General features: G+C 43.3%; 1 protein-coding gene across 1 annotated transcript in view; it reads left to right on the top strand.

Moving 5' to 3' along the window:
- TAGAP (T cell activation RhoGTPase activating protein) overlaps positions 1-19,681 on the top strand; it is a 46,492-nt gene extending 26,811 nt beyond the window's left edge. The window contains exons 4-12 of the mRNA XM_056853303.1: positions 6,306-6,372; positions 9,914-9,967; positions 11,047-11,113; positions 11,581-11,750; positions 12,968-13,129; positions 13,238-13,347; positions 15,431-15,626; positions 16,502-16,607; positions 18,402-19,681. Coding sequence (XP_056709281.1) covers positions 6,306-6,372; positions 9,914-9,967; positions 11,047-11,113; positions 11,581-11,750; positions 12,968-13,129; positions 13,238-13,347; positions 15,431-15,626; positions 16,502-16,607; positions 18,402-19,681 — 2,212 coding nt within the window. The remainder of the gene's footprint in view (positions 1-6,305; positions 6,373-9,913; positions 9,968-11,046; positions 11,114-11,580; positions 11,751-12,967; positions 13,130-13,237; positions 13,348-15,430; positions 15,627-16,501; positions 16,608-18,401) is intronic.
- The last annotated feature ends 2,946 nt before the right edge of the window (positions 19,682-22,627 follow it).

Below are 22,627 nucleotides of genomic sequence, written 5' to 3'. Positions count from 1 at the left end.
GTATTGTCCATAAATGTCCTTGAGTCCAGTTGGGTAGAACAGGATTCCGGTATCTTTGCCTGTTTCAATATTTCTTCAGCTACCCTGAAACCTCCTGGTACTAGCTGGAGATCTCCTGCTATCACAACTGATCTCCAGGCAATAGAAATCAGTTCCCCTAGAGAAAATGGCCGCTTTGGCAATTGGACTCTATAGCATTGAAGTCCCTCCCCTCCCCAAACTCTGCCCTCCTCAGGATCCGCCCCAAAAATCTCAAGGTATTTCCCAACCCGGAGCTGGCAACCCTACTTCAAACAGATGCAAGCAGTTTTGACCCTCCAAAGCATTTTCTTTGTAGTCTGGAGAGGAACTGTAATTCGGGGGGGGGGGGTCCCTAGGTCCCACCTGGAGCCTGGCATCCCTATCTGACATTGTACACCTTTAAGCTTTAAGCAGACGCCAAATGAGGCACAGTTTGTAACTGCAAGACCACATGCTTGCATCGTTTTCAGAAGGGAAAGTCTCGATTTAATTCATTTGTTCTGTAAATGAAAGGAAAGTTGAAGCCAAAATTACCCTGCATAAGGAAGCATACAACTGGAAATGTTTTTGAACAGGCAACTATTTGTGTTGTGGTTACCAAGATAAGTCAAGATTTAATGTGCAGAGGAAGCATGTCAGCAAAAAGGGCTCTAAAGGCTGCTGATTTTCGGTTGTGTCATTTTATCAGCTTATGACACTTTGCCAGTTTATGACACTTCTGAAAGCACATTGGTCGGCATGGGGTCACGTTTGTAAGTCACTTTAGCCTAAATAGAAAAGGCTGGGTAGAAATATTTAAATAAACAAATACACCCATGCCCACTCATAATCCAATTATTCCGTTCCGTAACTGGATAAACAAAGCGACAGTGAAGAAGAAGAGCTGGTTTTTATATGCCGATTTTCTCTACCACTTAAGGGAGACTCAAACCGGCTTACAATCACCTTCCCTTCCCCTCCCCACAACAGACACCCTGTGAGGTGGGTGGGGCTGAGAGAGTGTGACTGGCCCAAGGTCACCCAGCTGGCTTCGTGTGTAGGAGTGGGGAATCACAGACTGCCCATACATATAAAGGTGTAAGATCAATAAAAACAACCCCTGGTTAAAATTATCATCTTAAAATTGATTTAAAAAATGTAAAATAGTCTACCAATCATTCTCGAAAACAGTTCTGAGTATTTTAATAGCAACAGCGCAGAACTTGGCAGTTTGGAGCGTAAGCTGAGGATCTTCTCCTAATAGGAGCTTCTTTGCCAAGAGCTCAACTGGCTCTTCAGGGATTTTACCAAGTAGGGGGGAAATAAGCTTTGCTCTAACTTCGTGGTAGAATGGGCAACGTATCAGTGCTCTCAAGGGGCGAGATCCGGCCTGCAAGCCTTACGTTTGACACCCCTGATGTATTGGGTTCTAATATCCAAGAGGTAACGCTGGATAAAGAATAGCCACCTCATTGGTTTTCTTAGGCTGAAAGCAATTTCTTCTATGAATGCAAAGAATGGAGTGTATTCTAGCCATGTATGCTTTTCAAGTGTTGTGTCGTTTGAGAAATATTACACACCTAGCACTGGTCTTTCTGGATGGAGCAACTTTGATTAATGAGAGACGAGAATGTGGAATTTTAGAATTAAAATAGAATTAGGGGACTCCAGAACAACAAGAAGCAGTTAAGAGATACATACATTGGCATATATTTGTGGGATGTCCCCCCAGACAGCAATCCTCGCTAGTCACAAAATCCAATATCCAACCTGTGGAGAAAGCTTTTGCTTATTGGGGATTCCTAATACGAATATAGATTATGCTGATAGAGTCATATGCCAATACAGTTTTGCTGCGGCCAGGATTATAATTGCTAAGAAATGGAAGCAAACAAATAAACCTTCAATCAAAGAGTGGAGAGAAAGGTTATGGATGTACATGCGGATGGCCAAAATGACAGATTCTGTACATGGTAAAGATATGGATGAATTTAAACAAATTTGGTCAAAGGCCGCCGCATATTGGGATAAATTGGCAAAAAAGGATTTTAAAGGTATAGTTAATGAATTATAGATTTATGTGTTTTTTAAACAATGATTATAATAATAGGTTTTTATATACTGTCATAACACCTCTCCGGAAGTCCAAAGGTGGAGGGCACAGAGGTGGGTGGTAGAGGTTTGGGCACTATATATTTTTTAAAAGATAGTAAACAATGTATTAGTAATAGATGTAACAGAGCTCTGTATATGTTTTTGTATGTTTTATGTTTTTTTTGTATTGGATTATGATTTTATTTTATTTTTATTTTTTTGTTTTTTGTGTTTAATTATAAAAGCAATAATTGTTTTTGAAAAAAATAAATGAAGTTAAAACAATGTCATTTCATTTCATTGTCTGCATCAGTCATGAAAATAGTAGCAGTTACTAACAGTAACACAATACGTAGATCACAATCTATATTAAGGATTACCGGTAGTTACTTGTCAGCATGGTTTTGATGAATGGTTAGAGCTTCATATCTAAGGACATTTTGTTTTGCATTTTGTCTTAGAAAATACGCACTTTACACACTGAGTTACAGATAGTACGTTTCTAATGAAACACACCACAATCCAGTATCGATGCAGGTGCATTTATGGCTACCAAAATCAGTGGGCTTAAGCACGCTTAACCCTGTCTTAGATTATTGCCATGTCCACCTTCTAAGTAGCACTTCAGTTTATGGAGTCAATTGGGAAACAAATTTTCCCCAGAGACAAAACACTTTAGTCCACGGGACTGAGGGAAATGTGTTGTTTAGGGCCACAGTTCTTCCACTGAAAAATGTATAACATGCGAAGATGTCTTTAGTCATGGGTGCATTTGTACATTTTGTGATCAAGAAACACCATTTCTTAAAGGAGAATAAATAATATACCTTTGATCACTTTACATTCTTTTGGACATTTTTGGCAAATGATGCACAATTTGAAATGTTTTTTTTTTTCAAATTTGGAAAAGAATATTGTCCTAAACTGGAGACAGGATCTTGAAATTCAATGAACACTGAAAGGCACTGTATTGAAGAACCCCCCACCCCACCCTCAGCCACTGGATATGCAAACGGCGCCCTTTGAAACACCTTTGGTTTCACCTTCTTTTCTGGCTTCAGTATTTTCTCAAAATTTGTCCAAGCATGAAAGGAAGAACCTTTTTATAATAAAAGATAAGATGGCGAGTGTCCAAACAAAAATCTATGGACACATCCTAACTTATCTCGATCCTTTCTAAACTTCTGAGAACACTTCTGAGAACTTCTGAGAAGAATGCGTTTTAGCATACTTCACTTTTAATTAGGACCCCTTGAATATGCTCTCCAGAGAACAAGTGTATGAACACTTATGCTGGAATAAAACTTTGTTAATCTTTAAAGAGAGAGCCAGCGTGGTGTAGTGGTTAAGAGCGGTGGTTTGGAGCAGTGGAGTCTGATCTGGAGAACCGGGGTTGATGCCCCACTCCTCCACATGAACGGCGGAGGCTAATCTGGTGAACTAGATTTGTTTCCCCACTCCTACACACGAAGCCAGCTGGGTGGCCTTGGGCCAGTCACACTCTCTCAGCCCCACCCACCTCACAGGGTGTCTGTTGTGGGGAGGTGTCAGATAGGGCTTCTGACAGCCCCGTCCCCAAACAAGATGGTTTCCCCGCGAACAAGATGGAGTTCTCCGTGCACTCCCCCCCCCCGTTTTGCACACGAGCTCCGGCCAGGGATTTACAATTGCATTGGGACCCACCCGTGTAAATCTCTGATCTGATATCGGGTCCCACGCACAAAGCCGAGAGCTCAGCCATCTCCTCCCCTGATTGTTCCTAATTGTTTCTGTTTCAGTTTGACTTAAGTTGTCACCGGGAGGAAGCGACTACATTGCTTCTTTGTTCCTGTAACCCAATCATGTCTATTGTATTAGCCCTATATATGTATCCATACTTCCCCAGCCATGTATTCCAGCCCTGCTCGTCTCCTTACTGAAATCACTGACTTTCGGAATAAATCCTTGAATCGCTGCTCTGTCTGGATTTGAGTTCTATTGCCTGAAACGCCGTGCATGACAGGAGGGGAAGGGAAGGCGATTGTAAGCCGGTTCGATTCTGCCTTAAGTGGTCGAGAAAGTCGGCATATAAAAACCAACTCTTCTTCTTCCTCAAAGTACCACAAGCCTCCTGCTTATTGCTTGTTAAAACAGACTCACGCAGTCTGTTGACCTCTGGGGTCCAAAAGTGAACGAGAGAACACAGTAGGCATTGTTAAAATAATACCAATGGAAGATGATGCTATAAACCACAGCGGTGTTGTCCATGGACTGACATCATTGCACTCGTTCGGTTAGTCAGTGTTCCTGTTGCATCCCTGGAGATGTTTATTCCGCCAGCTCTGGCAAAGCTGCAATCCTGTCTATATATGCACATTCAAAGGCACCAGCGGTGGAACCCGGCCTCTTTTACTCGCCTGTAAGCAAAGTTGGCCGGGCTGAGGAGCATCCTTTTGTCTGCTGGGCTCTGCTAAGCCTTTGCAGTGTTCTCATTACCATGACACTGAAGCACCGATTTGTCACCCTTTGCCTCCTGTCAGTTAAAAGCCCTATTGAAACAGGCAAGCGTTTGCCATGGTTGGGATTTTCCTGTTTGGGGTTTTACAAAAAGGACTCAAGCAGATGCTTTTCGGAGAGGGGGGCAGGGGTGTCCCGTTTTCGGTTTCGCTCCTTTTGATTCCCGTGAGTCTCTGAGCTGCGCTCGGTTTTCAGCGACAAAATTTATGTTAGAAAGCTTTCTTTATTTGTAATGTTGACTGAGTGTTAAAAGAATGCCGGAGCTGCGATCTGGGGGCACTGAAGTTTAAAAAAAAAATAAAAAATTGGACCCGATCAAGGAACTGAAACTATTCCACAATAAGCAAAGCCTAGTGCAGCTGTCTTTGTTAGGTATTTTTATTCTGGTTTGATTGAATTTGCATTTTTCAGTTTTATCAAGTTTTGTATTTTTAAAGCTTGTTCATCGTCACCTTCATCTGATAAAGGGAGCTTTGACTCTCAAAATCTTAAGGTGCTACTGGATTTGAATCGAGCCCTTCTACCGCAAATCAACATGGCTACCCTCTGAAACTTCATAATCTCTGGTGTCTTTGGGCAGAGAATAATTTTTTTAATGGTACAAATAAATAACAGACACAGACCAGCATGTGCTCTAACACGTTGTTGGTTGTATGGACAGGAGGCCAACACGTGCGTTGTTCATATGGGGGAAGGGATATGGTGGTAGACCCCATAATAATAAAGTTATCAACTTTAAAATCATAGGATAATTTTGAAAAAACTGAATACAAAAAAAGTGCTGATAATCTCAAAGCTTTTAGACTGAGATGATGTAGGAGACAAATGGATTGTACTTCTTTTTGGCATCCTTACAGTTACATCAGGAGCCAGCATGGTGCAGTGGTTAAGAGTGGTGGATTGTAATCTAGAGAACTGGGTTCAATTCCCCACTCCTCCAAATGAAGCCTGCTGGGTGACCTTGGGCCAGTCACAGTTCTCTCTGAACTCTCTCAGCCCAAACAGAGGCAGGCAAATGGCAAACCGCCTCCGAACGTCGCTTGCCTTGAAAACACTATGGGGTCGCCATAAGTCCGCTGCGAGCTGATGGTACTTTACACACACATAATTACATCAGGTTGGAAAGATGTAATTTTTGGGTAAGGTTTGAAATTAAAATTTAAAAATGAATCTAATCCTAACCAAATTTAGTGGGTGTGGTATATGGATGCATGTCAGATTTGGAAGAGCTGGGTTCAAATCCCTACTCATGAAGCTTACTGGATGACATTGGGTGAGTTCCTGTTTGTTAGCCCAACCTACCACACAGGGTTTTTGTGAGACTCAGATTAGATACTTCCCACAAATATTGCCAGAAGCTCTGAGGAGAAAGGGCAGGATACAAACGTGATAGACAATTAAATCCTATTGTATAAATGGCACTTAAATCAGCAGTATTTTAATGTAGGACCCGGACCAGAATCTTGCTAAATGTTAATGCTAACTTACTTTGGCAAAGAAACCAATGTAAATTCATGCTATAACTTATGTTTCTGGTAAAATTTGTACATCTGCATCCATTATATATGATGAATTTGTTTTAAACAGACGAGGGTGCATCTCTGTTGTGGGACTGAATGTGACAAGGACTAAAGACCAATTAGTTCTGTCCATCTGGATCAAACATGCCAGCTAGAGCATTCTTTGTCATTGCTTGAGGTTCCCTTTTGTTCCAGAATGACCCCGGAGAAAACAGTCTGCAAGGAGGAAAGCTTCCCAGCATTCCTGCAGCGGAGGAGAAAAGTAAAATAAAGGCACAATGAGCCGTCACGTCAGGAAAAAAAAGCATAGCACATGAAATGCAGCACAGACTTGAATTACTTGAATTATGGCAGAAGATAATCACGGGACTTTGCCATAAATTGAGCCTACTTAAAAAGGTACATGAACGCATCTTTGGATGCACAGAGCTAGAGTGCATTCTATAGACACAATCCGTTTCATGCAGTCCCAGATGATTGCTAGATTATGGAGAAGATCGTCTTTCAGGACAGAGGCAGGGAGAGGAATATGTTTCTGGCGATTCTTATTATTAAAGCCATGAGTGTGATGCAAATGTGACATTTCTCAAATCAACCAAATTGCTTTCTTGGATATTTCCCCTACATACAAGGTTAGCACATCTAGACAATGAATCTCCCAGAATTACAACTGATCTCCAGACAACAGAGACCAGTTGCCCTGGAGAAAACGGCAGCTTCATGGGGTGGACTGTATGGCATCCCCTCCCTGCTGAACTCCCTCCCTGCCCTAAACACCCCAGGGGGCTCCACCGCCCCAATCTCCAGAAATTTCCCAACCTGGAGTTGGCAACCGTACATAACAGAAATTTCTTGCCTGGAGGTGGAGCCGTTCAGAACACTTCCTTGCAGGGCAGCGAGATTTCCCGTATGGGGTCAGAACACACCCTCTCCGCCCAGAGAAGAGTTTAAAGACAGTATTCAGACCTGCCCCACATGGTAAATTTCTCCATTGTATCCCAGGGGCTTCCATATGAAAGCCCCTGCATTGCAAGGAGAAATGTCCCTTTATGGCCCACAGAACAGTCTGAATTCTGCCTGGTTTAGAGGTACTGTCAGCAGTATGAAACTATCCGAGAATGAAGCATGTTGATATGATTATTTATAGAGCAACGCAACGCATCTTTCTTTATAAGTAGGTCCCAGTCCAGTAGTACCTCCTCTCCTGTAAGTGTGCATAAGACTGCATCCTTGACTACTTCTTCCTAAACAACATCTGTTCCCATTAGGCAGTTCCTACAGCTTTACAGCTGATAGGAAGAAATTAGATTCCTTTGAAATGTGGTGTTGGAGGAGAGGGTTACGGATACCGTGGACTGCCAACAAAAAAACAAATCAGTGGGTTCTAGATCAAATCAAGCCTGAACTGACCCTAGAAGCTAAAATGACTAAACTGAGGCTGTCGTGCTTTGGTCACATTATGAGAAGACAAGAGTCACTGGAAAAGACAATCATGCTAGGAAAAGTTGAAGGCAGCAGGAAAAGAGGAAGACCCCAACAAGAGGCAGATGGACTCTATAAAGGAAGCCACGGCCCTCAGTTTGCAAGATCTGGTCAAGGCTGCTAAGGATAGGACATTTTGGAGGACATTGATTCATAGGGTCGCCATGAGTTGGAAGCGACTTGATGGCACTTAACACACACAGTTTTACAGACAATACACTTATCCAGTCAGCTGTTATAAGCACACTGACACTGCTGCTTCCACACTAGTCATCACTGCCACCCCCCTCTCCCTGCCATCCACCTGGGGCTGCCTGCCTGTCGTGAGGCAGCTGCTGTTCTAGCCTTATGGGCTTGTAGGGCTGAATAGGAGCCCAGGCTTTGCTTAATGCTCCCTTTTAACGAACAATCGTATTCTTTCTCTGCAAAGGCACATGGCAGTGTGAATGAAACATTCCTGGGGGGGTGGGGGGGCGTCTGCCGTTCAGAAGAAAGTTTCACGTATATGAACCTCAGCATATCCCAGTTTTCAATTGGACAATATGGCCTTGTAGGAAAAGGACCTCTCCGGAAACTTTACATAACAACTGTGGGGTCTTGCCCTTTAACATCTGATTAGATTTTTAGTCTTAAACGCTGCATATGGAAGTGTCAGCAAATTTCATGACGTATCTGAGACAGAATTGAAAAAGTAATACGCTGCATTTTGCTATGAACCCTTCACTGCAGTTTGCTTCCCTATATACTCCCCCATTCTCCAAAGAGTTCCATCCAACTGCTTTTTTTAATTCACTGATATATGTGCACCAATCCTGATTTTTTTTTTAAGAGATGTGATTACACGGGTCAGATTTGACATCTTTAGATCAATCGAGCACAGCAAGAAAAACTATCCTAGTAGGGGTCTGATGTTTAAAACTACAGATTGCCCTTTTGAAGCAGGCCTTGAGCCAACCTACACAACGACGCTTTTTCACACATCCCACCTGATGACTGTCGTAACGTGGAACCTTTACCTGTGGGATGGCTCATCTGTTCCGTCAACCGTCCATCTATGACGGCGCTGGGATTTTCCTTTAAGAAGAAAAAAAAATTCTCTGTAGCTGCCCTAAAAGGAAAGAGGAAGCCCGAGTCTTACAGCATCTGTCAGACGACTTCTGCATTCAAACCGTGATGCTCCTTCCTGTCTCTATGACGCTGCGAATTTCCACCTGCCCCCTCCAACCACCGCTCCTCATTTACAATGCAGCACATGTGGGGCTGAACTGCTCTGTCTCCCCATCTCTTGTCTCCGGCAAATTAGTCACAGCAAAGCATCATGCTGGTTCTCTTGTCCTCTGCACTCCGCTCGAGGTGAAAGAACTTGGGCTGGATACCATTCTCTGGTAAGCCTGTCCTAGAAATGTGTGTTAAAGTTAATGTGATCCTGCATTTTGAAGCCCTGCACCAGAAAGACGTTCAGGACAAGGCACCCCTTGCCAAACTAAACTGCCGTGTGCAACTGAACAAGGGTGTGTTTTAGTGTTGCCTGTGGAAGGAGAAGGTTACAGGAGAAGGTTACAGTCGTAGAAGCTGCTATATATTCCTTGTATGTATTGCTTGCTTTTCTTGGTTGTTTCCAAGTGCATGAAGTAGTTGGCTGTTTGATATTATGTCATCCCATGCCTTAAAGTTTACTATGTGTTCTACCTAGTGGTTGGACTATACAGCCATTATTTAACTTGCATAATGAGGTTTGTGTGTTATGCTGCAGAGAGAATACTTATATGAGGGATGGTCTCCTCATTCAAATTTTGCCTTCTGGAGAGACAAGATAGTTTCCCAGAGAACTGAAGGCGATTTGAAAGGGGGATTTGCTCTTCTTGGTGTGTGTGCTCTCCCTTTTGCCTCTGTTGGGCAGGCTTTGTATTTTTCCAAGAGGCTTGTTTGACAGGAGGTGAAACGAGCCCAAACCAATAATTATGTACACAATGGTAAGCGAAGCCTGGACTAAATCACTCTTCGCTTTTTGCAAAATGATTGTCTTTAGGCACCCTGAGTTTGCAGCAGGGAGAAGAAGCCCAGCTGAATGCCTGGGTGGATACGGCTAACATTTGCCTCTCGGTTCTAAACAGGCAAACAAGAGAGATCATCACGGGAGAGAAAAAATCCAGTTAAGTTCCATCAGCTCAGTTCCTGATGAAGGTGCTCAGCAGCTCCAACGTAGTGAGTATCCTTCTTGATGCTTTTCCTAATATACGTCTATCGAAATCCGACAATATTTTAGCATATTATAAGCAGACAGGTTTTCAGCATACCCCTCCTTTGTTTTGTTTCTGTAGCCAAAACCCTTAAATGCAAGTGACATGGAGACATGGATTGCATGCCAGTCAGAGGTAAAGAAACGTCAAACTGTTTGCTGATCCTCTCTGTCTGAATTTAAGCAACGCTAGCTCTGCCTATGTAAAATCACAGTTAGGAATGTTTCTGCTGAACTCAGCTGATGAAGGTGCCTGAGTAGAATCAGGACCGTTGTTCTTCGTTGTTGCTGTTATGTACCTAATATTCAATATGTAGTCTTGAGCTTTGATTAGCCATTGTGCTGAAACATTATTTCAAAGCGCGATCATAAATGCAAAAACCCAAATGCCAATTTTTTTGAAAAGCAATCCTTACTATCACAGAAGTTCCAGTGAAATGAATGTGATGTGCTAGGGTGAACCGCAATTTGCTCAGTGGGCTGTAAGGCTTCAGTCTGTATCATACTGATACTTAATGCCTAAACAGCTTTACTCCACAGTCTCATTGGTCAATGGGATCCATCTCATAATGTTGTACAGTTAGGAATCTGATCATAGCCTTACATAAATCGATGGCTAGGATTCAAAGAGCGGCTGAGGCTCACGTGAGAAGTTTGCTTTAGTCCTTTGACTTCTTTTTATTGATTTGTTTGTTGTATGCTGCCTTTCCACCCAAACAGGGTCCTCAAGGCAGCAAACATTTAAACAATTAAAAATACAGTTACAATTATAAAATTCAATTAAAAACACGTAAACAAACAACACTAGAAGGAGAGCCAATAATTGTTATTGGGAGTATGCCAGATGAAACAAAAAAAGTATTTTTGTAGATAGGGCTGGGAGAAGTTTGCCATGTAGAATGGGGAGCTGCTGTTGAAGACAACAACTCTAGAGCACCCTTGGAGCTCTAAGACTTCAAGAAAGGGGGTATGATAGGACTGGCTTGCTAATTCATTTAATTGCTTTGCCTATTGTTACCAGATAGCAAAGTGATGTGTGGAAATTAAAAGGTCCCAGCCAAAGCATATTCACAGTTCCTTGCAGAAAACTTCCTTTTCTCATTTTTGAGAAGGGGGACATATCACAGGTTTCTTATAGCCACGTGTTGCATGGATATGTGCTCACTAGATTAACCTTTAAGAGGCTCTTTTGTAAAGGATTATTGTTTCTTCCAGGGTGACATCAAGAAATGTCAGTTGCTGGTGCCATGTGATGGGGAAGATGGGCTGTGTCATCTGATTGGTGAGTTTTTAATTGTGTCACTTCATACACTTGAAAACCAGGAATTCTGCCTAACAAAATGTATGCTCCTCAACTCCATTATACAAGGTGGTTAGCTTAATGTGTGCCAGTAAATTTACCTGTCGTATTTTGGTCACGTCATGAGACGACAAGAGTCACTGGAAAAGACCGTCATGATAGGAAAAGTTGAGGGCAGCAGGAAAGAGGAAGACCCAACAAGAGATGGATTGACTCAATAAAGGAAGCCACAGCCTTCAGTTTGAAAGATCTGAGCAAGGCTGTCAAAGATAGGACATTTTGGAGGACTTTCATTCATAGGGTCGCCATGAGTCGGAAGCGACTTGACGGCACTTAACACACACACAAATTTACCAAACTCTATTGTGCCAGAGCACTCTAATGACATTACCCACTGGTTACTTATTGTTCTTGCTTCCTTTTTTCTTTTTTTCTTTTTTTGACAACAGATAGTAATAAGAAAAGAAAGAAAGTGATATCTTGGCCATTTGTATTAAGACGAACCTTCACTGGGCCAGAGACCCTGGGACACCTGGCAGCTGATCTGAAGCCTTCTCTGTTTGATCAGCCATTGTCGATGGTCTGCACTGAGGAAGACACGCTCCCCAAACCAATACTGGTGAGCAAACTGTAGGATGTTGTTGTCACTTGGTACAGGTGCTGCTCTCCACTTCTTATTATGTGAATAATCACAAAGCTAAACGTCACTGGGATTTTTCTTCCGGATGAGCCTTATTTGTTTCTCGCTAGTCCACAAGAAGTCCAGCTACAGATCTTCATTTGCTCTGACAAAATCAATCCGATTTTGTGGAAAAGCTCCAAAATGAAAATCAGTGATACATTTCCACAACTTCATGCCGCATAAAACTGCCTCACTTTTTTTCTGATTTACAAAGGGAATAATTATACTTGGGGCAAAATCTGAGAGAGCAGAGAGGGAAAGGGAAGAGAGGCTGGAAGGAAGAGGGTGCTGGGCTGAACAGTAGCAAGCAATGAAGACAGGCTCCCAGCCATGGGCTGGGATGGGGCATTTGTGCCAGGCTGGAAGGGGGGAAGCAAGGATGATTTTGCCGTTTGGGCCCGGCACTGGCGGTCAGCCAGTCAGCTCTCAAGCAGCTTCCTGCAGCCCAGAGGTCAGCCCATCACGGAATGTGTCAAGTACACAGAGCTGCAGGCTGCAGGCTTGACTCTGGCATGCAGCTCAGATTGAAAGGAGCAGGCTGAAGGGTGCTTGACACTCAGTGACCCTCTCTTGGTGTTGTAGATCTATTGAAAGGGGGAAATCAAACTTTCTCTAGTTCTCGTTGGAAACAAAGTCTACGAAAGTGGTTCCCAACCTTTTTGGTATGGTGACCCACAAGTGCAAATGTACTTGGTATGGTTACCCACTTCAGCAAGCAGATCATGCACAAATGAATAAAACTGCCAATGACTGGGACCCCCTTTCATAGACTTCATGATCCACCTTTGTGTCAGGACCTACAGGGTGGTCTAGTAGATAGTGCCCTATTTTACAAGCATAGCTGCAAGTCAAACAAGTAAAGTACAATACACTGTGTTAAGTTCTCTGTGTTTCTTTCTAAAATGATTGTTTCACAGGGTAGCCGAGTTGGTCTGCAGTAGAAGAGCTAGATTTGAGGCCAGTAGCACCTTAGACAGCCACAGGATTTTCTGAATGTAAGCTTTCAAGAGTTAAGGGTCTGTTCATCAGTGAGCTTTGACTCTCAAAAGCTTATATCCTGAAAATCTTATTGGTCTCTAAGGTGCTACTGGACTCGAATCTAGCTTTTCTAAAATGATGTAACCTTTGTTTTGTTCTTTTTATGTTCCTTGCAGGACATCCTTACAATTCTCTACATGAAAGGGCCTTCTACTGAAGGAATCTTCCGAAAAGCTGCCAATGAGAAAGCACGCAAGGAGCTGAAAGAAGAATTAAATGCCGGAGGAAATGTTGTCTTAGAAAATGAACCTGTCCATCTGCTGGCAGTGATTTTTAAGGTATAGTCACTGTGTTTCTTGCTATACCTATGGGTTTCCCAAATAATGAGAAGAAATGTTTTGCTTCCAAAATCACCAAATTCTAAAGTTAAGCTCACTCTATTGCAGGATTTCCTCCGAAACATTCCCCAGAAACTGTTACTATCTGAACTTTATGATGAGTGGATGACAGCACTGGAGAAAATAAGCCACAATGAAAGAACGGAAGCAATGAAAGAGTAAGCGCTCCACCTTCACATCCATTTCTTATTGTTGGCCTCCAGGTTATAACACCACGGGACACCAGTGTTAAACATACTCGCTTGTTAAAAAGTCCCATTGATTCCAGGGGAAATCATTTCTGACAGCGCATTCCTGAAAGGAATGCCTGCGCCGGGCTTAGGAGGCAAACTAGCGGCATTGCCTCCTAAAGAGGTTTCGGCACTGCCCGGCCCCAAAAACCCATGCAACCCTCATAGGGTTGCACGGGAAATATGTATCTTAACAAAAATAAAAAGGGGCGTTCCCGAGCCGAAAGTGCTGGGGAGGCCGACTAATGTCGGCCTCGCCCCACGGCCGGCGCTGGTATGCCTGTTACGTGCCGTTATGCCCCGGGAACACCTCGTGGGGCACTGTTACGCCCCGGGAACGCCTCCCGGGGTGCCCGAATGCCTCCCGGCTCGCCGTCGCAGCCTGTGCCAGAGGCCGGCGGGAGGCGGCGGAGGTCGGGGAGCGGTGCCCGGCCCTGCACGCCAGCGCTGGGGCCACTCACACCGGCGTGCACCTTCCGGCCACCGGCAGTGTGGGCCCCTGCGCTGGCAGAGGCCATAGTCGGGCCCATTTTTTAGAAATGGGCTGTAAATGTATGTATTTAATATTATAGCCTTCCCACATCTCCTTCACTAGCATTTGTAAATTCTGGTGGTCTCAGCATGTCAGCATGCTTACAATTGCAGCCTAAAAGTATCATCCTTCCGTTTTACTCAGAAAGTCTCACTGAATTCAGTGGGACTTTCCCCCTGTTTTGTTTCACCCTCTTGTGAAAGAGTGTGAAACTATTCATGGGGGAGAAGGGCTACTGTTGGGTGGGGAAGAAATATGTCCCCATTGAAGCCATTTTATAAGATAGGACAAGGGCAATGAGGATAGATATTCCCCTTTCTCCCCATTCAGGGTAAGGACTAGGGTTGCCAGGTCCCTCTTCGCCACCGGCGGGAGGTTTTGGGGGCAGAGCCTGAGGAGGGAGGAGTTTGGGGAGGGGAGGGACTTCAATGCCATAGAGTCCTATTGCCAAAGCTGCCATTTTCTCCAGGTGAAGTGATCTCTACCGGCTGGAGATCAGTTGTAATAGCAGGCGATCTCCTGCTAGTACCTGGTGGTTGGCAACCCTAATAAGGACAAATCTGACTGGTGTTATGGGACTGATAGTTAAAATCACACAGTGAAGAGAAAGAAATGGTTGCTGCTTATGGGACATGATTTGCAAAGATGTACACCAAAAATGTATGGAATAGTGTAAGTTGTGTGGGGGGGGGGATATTTTCACATACTACCCCAGTGAAAATTTTCCTAACAGGAAGGTAAACCCAATGAAAAATTAACATAGCATTAGCTGCTCTCCTAAATAAACTTACTTGCAAGTTAGACCAACTGAATTCAGTGGAACTTACTGCTGAGTAAATATGGTTAAGATCAAGCTGTAAAAGTATGTAAAACTTCTTATTTAGCAGTGGAGCATTTGTCTACTCATTTCACTGAAATAAACAGAGGTGTGCTATTTTGGCTGCGGAATGCCTTGGCATACAAATTCAAAAGTTGAGCATTTTTAAGCCCCACTGAGATCCGAGGGTCTTACAATGCAGTTAACTTTGGCTGCATAGGATACCCAAATTTCGAATTACATTTGAGTCCGAGGGAAGGGGGGAGGAAAGGCAGAAAAGCCAACGGTTTAGGACTGCGGATTTATATGGAATAAACAAAGACTGCATCATGAAAAAGAGCCATATGCAAGCCATGGATGGCTTACCTTGACTTGCCTCCAGTTATATGTTGATATACCTTGTTTTAAGCCATTCGTTTTAAAACTGACATATGGCACTGCTTGTTGCCAGGTCAGTAGTCTGTGGTTAAGCAGTTTCAAACTCATTCATCCAGAGCAAAGGGACTTTTGAATGGGAATTTTGTGCAGCGACTAAAATAAACATGTCTCCGTTTTAGAGGAAGTGCCATGCATACGAATAGGCTTGAAACACAGCAAAAAGAGGGGGGAAAGCAGAAGTTTTCTGAGGATGACTGTTCTTTTTCATTTGTTCCCTTTGTTAGGGTTGCAGGCAAACTACCTCAGCCTAACCTTGTTCTGCTCAAGGGTCTGCTCTGTGTGCTGCGCCACATTAGCCAGAACGCAGCAGTCAACAAAATGGATTCCAACAATCTGGCCATCTGTGTCGGGCCCAGCATCCTGACTCCAGATCACAACCAACACCTGCCGCTGGAAGCACAGAAAGAGCTGACCGATAAGGTTTGCTTGGTTTTATTCCCTGCTACTCTCACACAAGTAGGATGAAAATCAAAAAGGAGATATTGCCGAAGGCTTTCACGGTCACGCAGCCCGGATAACCTACAAGAAGCAAAAAGAAGATATTTTTTTAAATGTTTAGGCTTACAGGGCCTAACACTACTGGGCCTACTCACAAAGCCCTTTGAATCTCTGATAGCCTTATCAGCCTGAGCTGCACAGCCATGCTCTAAGCCAGCTGGGTAATTGGCAGCTGCACACCCTGGACTCAGCATGGGTCATGGAACTGCTTGCTGAGGGGCTACGGTTGCCAACCTCCAGGTAGAGATCAGTTCCCCTGGAGAAAATGGCCGCTTTGGCAATTGGACCCTATGGCATTGACGTCCCTCCCCTCCCCAAACCCCGCCCTCCTCAGGCTCTGCCCCAAAAACCTCCAGGTATTTCCCAACCTGGAGCTGGCAACCCTATGAGGGGCCCATCTAGGCGAGCACTGTTTTCACATCAACCAGTCAGATGCCTTTAGATGCTCACAAGTGGGGCATGAAGGTGATGGCCATCCAAAGAAAAGATGTCTGCCCCATCTGGTACATTTTGTCTTAGGTATTGACCCTTATTAGCTAAGTGGTATTCAAACCCACAACCTTATAAGCACAAACCTTGCAAAAATGTGAGGCCTAAACCAGTAAGTCACACCATGGCAACTTCTTAAAAAGCAGCAATTGTGGAAATGATAAAACCAGCTCAGCCTGCTCAAGTGCAGCTGAAAAGCAAGGTCATAAACCATAGTTACTACGTCCTATCTATACTAATAATAGCGTTATTAAACAACCTGAGACTAGTGCCTGAATAACACAAATATACTTGGTTGGTTTGCATAGGTGAAGACACTGGTGGAATTCCTTATTGATAATTGCTCTGAAATATTTGGAGAAGACAACTCTTTGTTATTCAGTATCTCTGATGATGATTCCCTGGACAAGTCAGGTACTCTCGCCTACTGATATACTATATTCATCAAGGGTCTTTTAAGAGTTGGATCAGTGTCTAATTAACCATGTTTGGGGAAGAATAAATGTCTTGCAATGTGCTAGGATTTCATTGGAAGTCCTAATAACTGTACCAAAACCTTGATTCAGTCATACAAAACTAGTTTGTTTAGACATATATTAACTGCTGAGGAAATGACTATTGATAACTGACAACCACAAAGTTGGAACCTTTCCAAATGCTATGCGGATATGAGCTCACATGAGGAACTTAGATGTTAATCATTGTGCCTGCTGTCATATGAAAGTGAAGAGACAGGGAGTTAACTTAGGTTCTTGGAATCTTCTAATGGGGCTGCATTCGTGTTTAGTGCACTCGTGTTTAGTGCTTTCTTTGGTATCCAAGTGAATGCAAACAAAAGGGATCCTAGATAACCAACGGGTTGAAATTAAGAAGAAGAAGAAGAGTTGGTTTTTATATGCTGGCTTTCTCTACCACTTAAGGCAGAATCAAACTGGCTTACAATCGCCTTCCCTTCCCCTCCCCACAACAGACACCCTGTGAGGTAGGTGAGGCTGAGAGAGAATGACTTGCCCAAGGCCACCCAGCTGGCTTCGTGTGTAGGAGTGGGGAAACAAATCTAGTTCACCAGAATAGCCTCTGCCTCTTATATGGAGGAGTGGGGAATCAAACCCTGTTCTCCAGATCAGACACCACTGCTTCAAACCACCGCTCTTAACCACTACACCATGCTGGCTCTCAAAAGAGTTTCCGTCTAGACATTAGGAAGAATTTTCTAACAGTTAGAGCGGTTCCTCAGTGGAACAGGTTGCCTCGGGAGGTGGTAAGCGTTCCTTCCCTGGAGGTTTTTAAGCAGAGGCTAGATGGCCATCTGTCAGCAATGCTGATTCTATTACCTTAGGCAGATCATGAGAGGGAGGGCATCTTGGCCATCTTCTGGGCATGGAGTAGGGGTCACTGGACGTGTGTGGGGGAGGTAATTGTAAATTTCCTGCACTGTGTAGGGGGTTGGACTAGATGAACCTGGTGGTCCCTTCCAACTCTATGATTCTATGATAAGTGTTGACTGTTATCCAAGGGTAGCTGGTATCAACCTAATACTGTCCAATAATGAAATGTTATCTCAGGGGAGCTGATCAGAGAGTAATAGATTGAGAAGTTGTGGGATTACAGGGGGAAGAAGCCTGAATTTAGAAAATCAAAAATATTCTAGCAGACTTGTCTCTGATGGTACTGAAAAAACCCAATGGGAGTTTTGATGAAAAGTAACACTCGTCAAATCTTGGAAGCGAAGCAGGGTTGGCCCTGGTTAGTATTGGGAGATTACCAGGGATGTCCATGGTTGCTACACAAAGGCAGGCAATGGCAAACCATCTCTGAATGTCTCTTGCCTTGAAAGCCCTATGGGGTCGCCATAAATCGGTTGCAATTTGACAGCACTTTCCGCCCTGACAATGGCAATAAGAATAGCCGTGTTTTCAGATGGGAGAATGTTAAGGAAATCCTATTCTAAATTTGCATTTGCTGGTAGTTCAGACCCTACAACATCGCATTTGATGAAAATCTAAGAAGACCATAAGAACATCATGTTTTGTCCAGGCTATCTGGAAGTTTGATAGAACTTAGCTGTTATCGCTCCTGTTCTCTATTACTATTGATACATAACACACAGGCATTTTTTGTGTTGTTGTTAATGAAGACTGGCTTATTGATAAAGGCTGAATTTACATGCTCCAAATCAAAGGCTAAGACTTTCTGTTCCTCCCACAGAAATGCTGTCTCCAAGCCAGCAAAATGATTCAGCCTATGACAGCACAGACCTTGAAGGAGACTGCAATTCCAGTGATTTCCAGGACAAAGATGTACAAGAAGCTAAGGGGCCAGCCAGCAGGCTGAACAGTATAGAGCTACAGTCCCATCACCCACAAAGCCAGACTGCCTCTGTCACTTCACTGACTCCTCTTAACAACTCCATAAGTCAGCTGGATAGGAGATACTCTGAGCCAGACATGTTTTCTTCTCAGGCCTGCCAAGAAGGCAGTATGAAAAGCCAGAAGCTAACCAAAAGTGAGGAGGACTTTGTTCATCAGAAGGAACTGGGGCTGAAGTGTCAAAGGCTCAGCAAGCAAATGACCAGAGAACTATATCTGCCAAGCCTTCATAGGAATAAAAAGCCACCAAACCTAACCATTAAAAGTCATTTACATTCAGAATTGTCAACCAATTCCTTGGCCAGATCATCCTCCAACAATTCACTGGATTGTTCCTCACCAGCTTCTGACTCTTCTGTCTTCACCTGTTCACCACTAACATCACCTTCCGGCTCCAAGAAGAATGCTTTTACTCGGCCCCAGTCTTTCTCCACCAAGACTGCTTTTGAAAGTGACACATCCAACCAAGAGCCCAGAAAACATTCAATGTCATTTTCTGTGGCGACCCGCAAGAAAGAACTAACAAAAACCCAAAGTTGCAGCATAGTTGGTTTCCAAAGAGGCAGTTTCAAAAAGGACTCCAAGAGAGAGAGAAACCTTTCCTGTCGAGTAATTCAAGGAACCTGCACCAACAGCTACAACCCAGGGCCTGCGGGATGTCAACTGAGGCCTCGTTTCTTTTCAGCAGATGAGGTGTTTCGATTTGTTGATCAGAAAAATCCGGGAAAGCCGCCATCCTACAAAGAGGCTATCAAAAACTGCTCAGCTGCTAGGCTTCCCTCCTACAGTAGCTTAACTGTTCAAAATATGAGATCAGCGCAATTGCACCCGGACTCTCAGCCTCAACGTCCAAGGCCAGACAGAGAGGTTCCCAACAAAGTGCATAAGGACATCTTTCAGGACAAGCGCTCGGTGATCAGTAATCCTAAAGACAAAATGCAAGCCGCGGATGTTGTCATTGGAATTCATTCCCGAGCTAATTTGCCACTCACCCCTCAAGTCTACCGCCTGAGGACCATGTCTGGGTCTTATCAGAAGAATAAACAAGAATATTTAACACGGCGGTGTAGTCAACCAACCTTTGACCATATACTATGTGCGAAGGAATCCTACGTTTAACCTTTCTGTCCCATTTCAACACAATGTACGTTGTGACTTAAGTGCGAATCTCTTGTTAAATATTGCAGCAACTGAAATAAGTTCATCTGTGCAAACCTTTCCCAAAAAGGTAGTTTTCTTTGTGTCATATGTAATATGCATTATACTATGCATTATACTATTATACTTTGTATATAGTGGATACATATGTAGTTATCAATGTCTGTGAATTTTAAAAGCTTCTAAAGCCAAGCAATTGAGAGTATTATTGATTTTCATATACATCCCACATATTTCCCCTTAGAAGTTCTTCTTAAAAATTACCCTGAAAATATTACCCTGAAAATTAGAGGATCTGGAGACATGGAGAATGGGATGCTATGGAGACACTTCTAGCCCATCCCAGCCTTCAACCACAGCAGATTTTTTTCAATGGACTGCTTTTGCATTACTTTTTTTGCATTGCTTTTGCATTACTCAGTTTCACCCACTTCCTTTTTAATGCTGTTTCCTGTTGAAGTAAACCTCAATCACACGTTACATTTCCGCTCAGAAAGCACGGGGTCCACTTTCTATTTCTTCAGGCTATCCCTAAAAATTCTAGTAATTTACTATTCCTACCTGACCATCTCCTCTTCTGGATCTGGGCAGCGGGGGGACGGGGTGAGTGGGGAGGGACACATTTGTGTACTAAACAATCCCCCCCCAACCAAGGTCATTATAATCAAATAAGAATTGCCTTTCAGAATTAGACCAAGGCCCATCTAGTCCAGTATTTTGTCTTCACATGTAGCCTGTCAGATCTGCTAAGGCTCAAAAAATGAACATGATGGAAATAGCCGTCTTCTGTTCTTTCTCCCCTACATATAATAATCAGAGATATACGGCTGCTGAATACAATTGTTTGCTAATTGCATCCAAATTAGACCCTGTGGGGAAATTACTAAGAACATGATGCTCCGTCTAAAGGTTTATAGTTCTAAAAACTCTCCTTACATCACCCTCCTCCATGTACTAACAAGTTTCCATTTATCTAAACTGACATCCAGTTTCCTTTTACAGATTCCCAAACTCCCTTAAGGCAACTTGCAGTGCCATCCCAAGCAGAGTTACACCCTTCTAAACCCACTAATTTCAATGGAGTTAGAAGGCTGTGACTCTGCTTCAGGTTGCACAGGCAGGTAGAGGTTCCAACTGCATTATAACAATAATGTGAGCCAGTAACGTGGTGTAGTGGTTAGGAGCGGAGGACTCTAATCTGGAGAACCGGGTTTGATTCTCCACTCCTCCACATGAGCAGCAGACCCTAATCTGGTGAGCTGGGTTGGTTTCCCCACTCCTCCACACGAAGCCTGCTGGGTGACCTTGGGCTAGTCCCAGTTCTCTTCAAGTTCTCTCAGCCTCACCTTTCTCACAAGGTGTCTGTTGTGGGGAGAGGAAGGGAAGGTGATTGTAAGCCAGGTTGATTCTCCTTAAAAGGTAGAGAAAATGGGCATATAAAAACCAATTCTTTTTCTTCTTCTTAATGTAGCTGGACAGGTCTCAATCCAGTTCTGGTTTTGCAAAACAAATGACTAGTCTCCCTGGACAGTGAAATGCATCCCCATCCCCATCTGAAGGCACGTTCACTTAATAAATTGGGGTCCAACTAAACAGGGAAGCCTGCATCTGGGCATGGAGCTCTCTTGCTGGATTATGACAAATACATATTTGCACAACCTGAGAAGTCTGCTTCTCTAAAGAGTATACAACCTAGCACAGCAAATGGTTGCAGGCAGAAAAAGGCAGGGGCTATCAGTGATTCCTGCCTTTGTTAAAGGTTCTCTGTGGCTGCAACAGGCTCCGAGAGTTATTTACATTGAGGAGCTGTACAGAATGGAACATGTTATGAGTGCTCGTCTGAACTTCTAAGATTGCTAGAAATAGAATGTGTTTTACTATTATATAGACCTCTTCAGTAGCAGTAGCCTTTGAGTATGACTCAAAGTGGCCTTTTAGACTGGAGATAGTTCTTTGTAAGGAGAATATGTTCAGTTATTTTTAGTCCAAGTCTAATTTCACCAGAATAAAGCACTTTTTTCTGCCTGAAAATGTAAGTTGTTCTTTCTTTACGAATATTCAGCCAATGTCTGCAATAGAAGATATGTTCAGGCCATAGGAGAAGAATTACTTTGAGGTCACCCCTAAACAAAGTCTCATTAATGTTGCTTACCCACAAGTCTGGATGCATGTGAGACATGAAAAAGATACAATCACAATAAGAAAACCCAATAATTTTACAATTGAAAAGGTAAAGGTCCCCTGTGCAAGCACCGGGTCATTCCTGACCCATGGGGTGACGTCACATCCCGACGTTTACTAGGCAGACTTTGTTTACGGGGTGGTTTGCCAGTGCCTTCCCCAGTCATCTTCCCTTTACCCTTAGGCTATTGAATATGATGCATTGCCCAGAAGGCTACCACACTGAAATTGGGTTTATAAAGTCAATCAATATTTCTTTGTTGTTGCCCTATGCCCTTCACAAGACCTCTGGACAATTGTTAAAACCTATGTCACATTGCTGTCATGTGCTCTCCTAAGGCCATTTCACACGTGGGTTTGCTGGCTGGGTACACACTCAACAGGGTACACATTCACATCTGCCTGATAAGTGTCCACATAATTGCACATGTGCTCGTCATATTCAAACTTTATCATGTTTGCAACATGTAAACTTATTTTTTTTATAAATTTTTATTGCTTTTTATAATTAAACATAAAAAGGAAAAAAAGGAAAAAAATTAAACAATAATAAAATCGTACAAAAAAAAGAACATAAAATACACAAATACATATACAGAGCACTATTACATCCATTACTAATACATTATTTACTATCTTTAACAAAAAGAAATCTGTAGTGCCCAAACCACTACCACCCACCTATGTGCCCTCCACCATTGGACTTCCGGAGCGGTGTTATGACAG

The sequence above is a fragment of the Euleptes europaea genome, chromosome 7 (assembly GCF_029931775.1).
Source record: "Euleptes europaea isolate rEulEur1 chromosome 7, rEulEur1.hap1, whole genome shotgun sequence".
Lineage (NCBI taxonomy): Eukaryota > Metazoa > Chordata > Lepidosauria > Squamata > Sphaerodactylidae > Euleptes > Euleptes europaea.
Note: the sequence above shows the minus strand (reverse complement) of the source record. Positions and strands in the feature narration are given on the sequence as shown.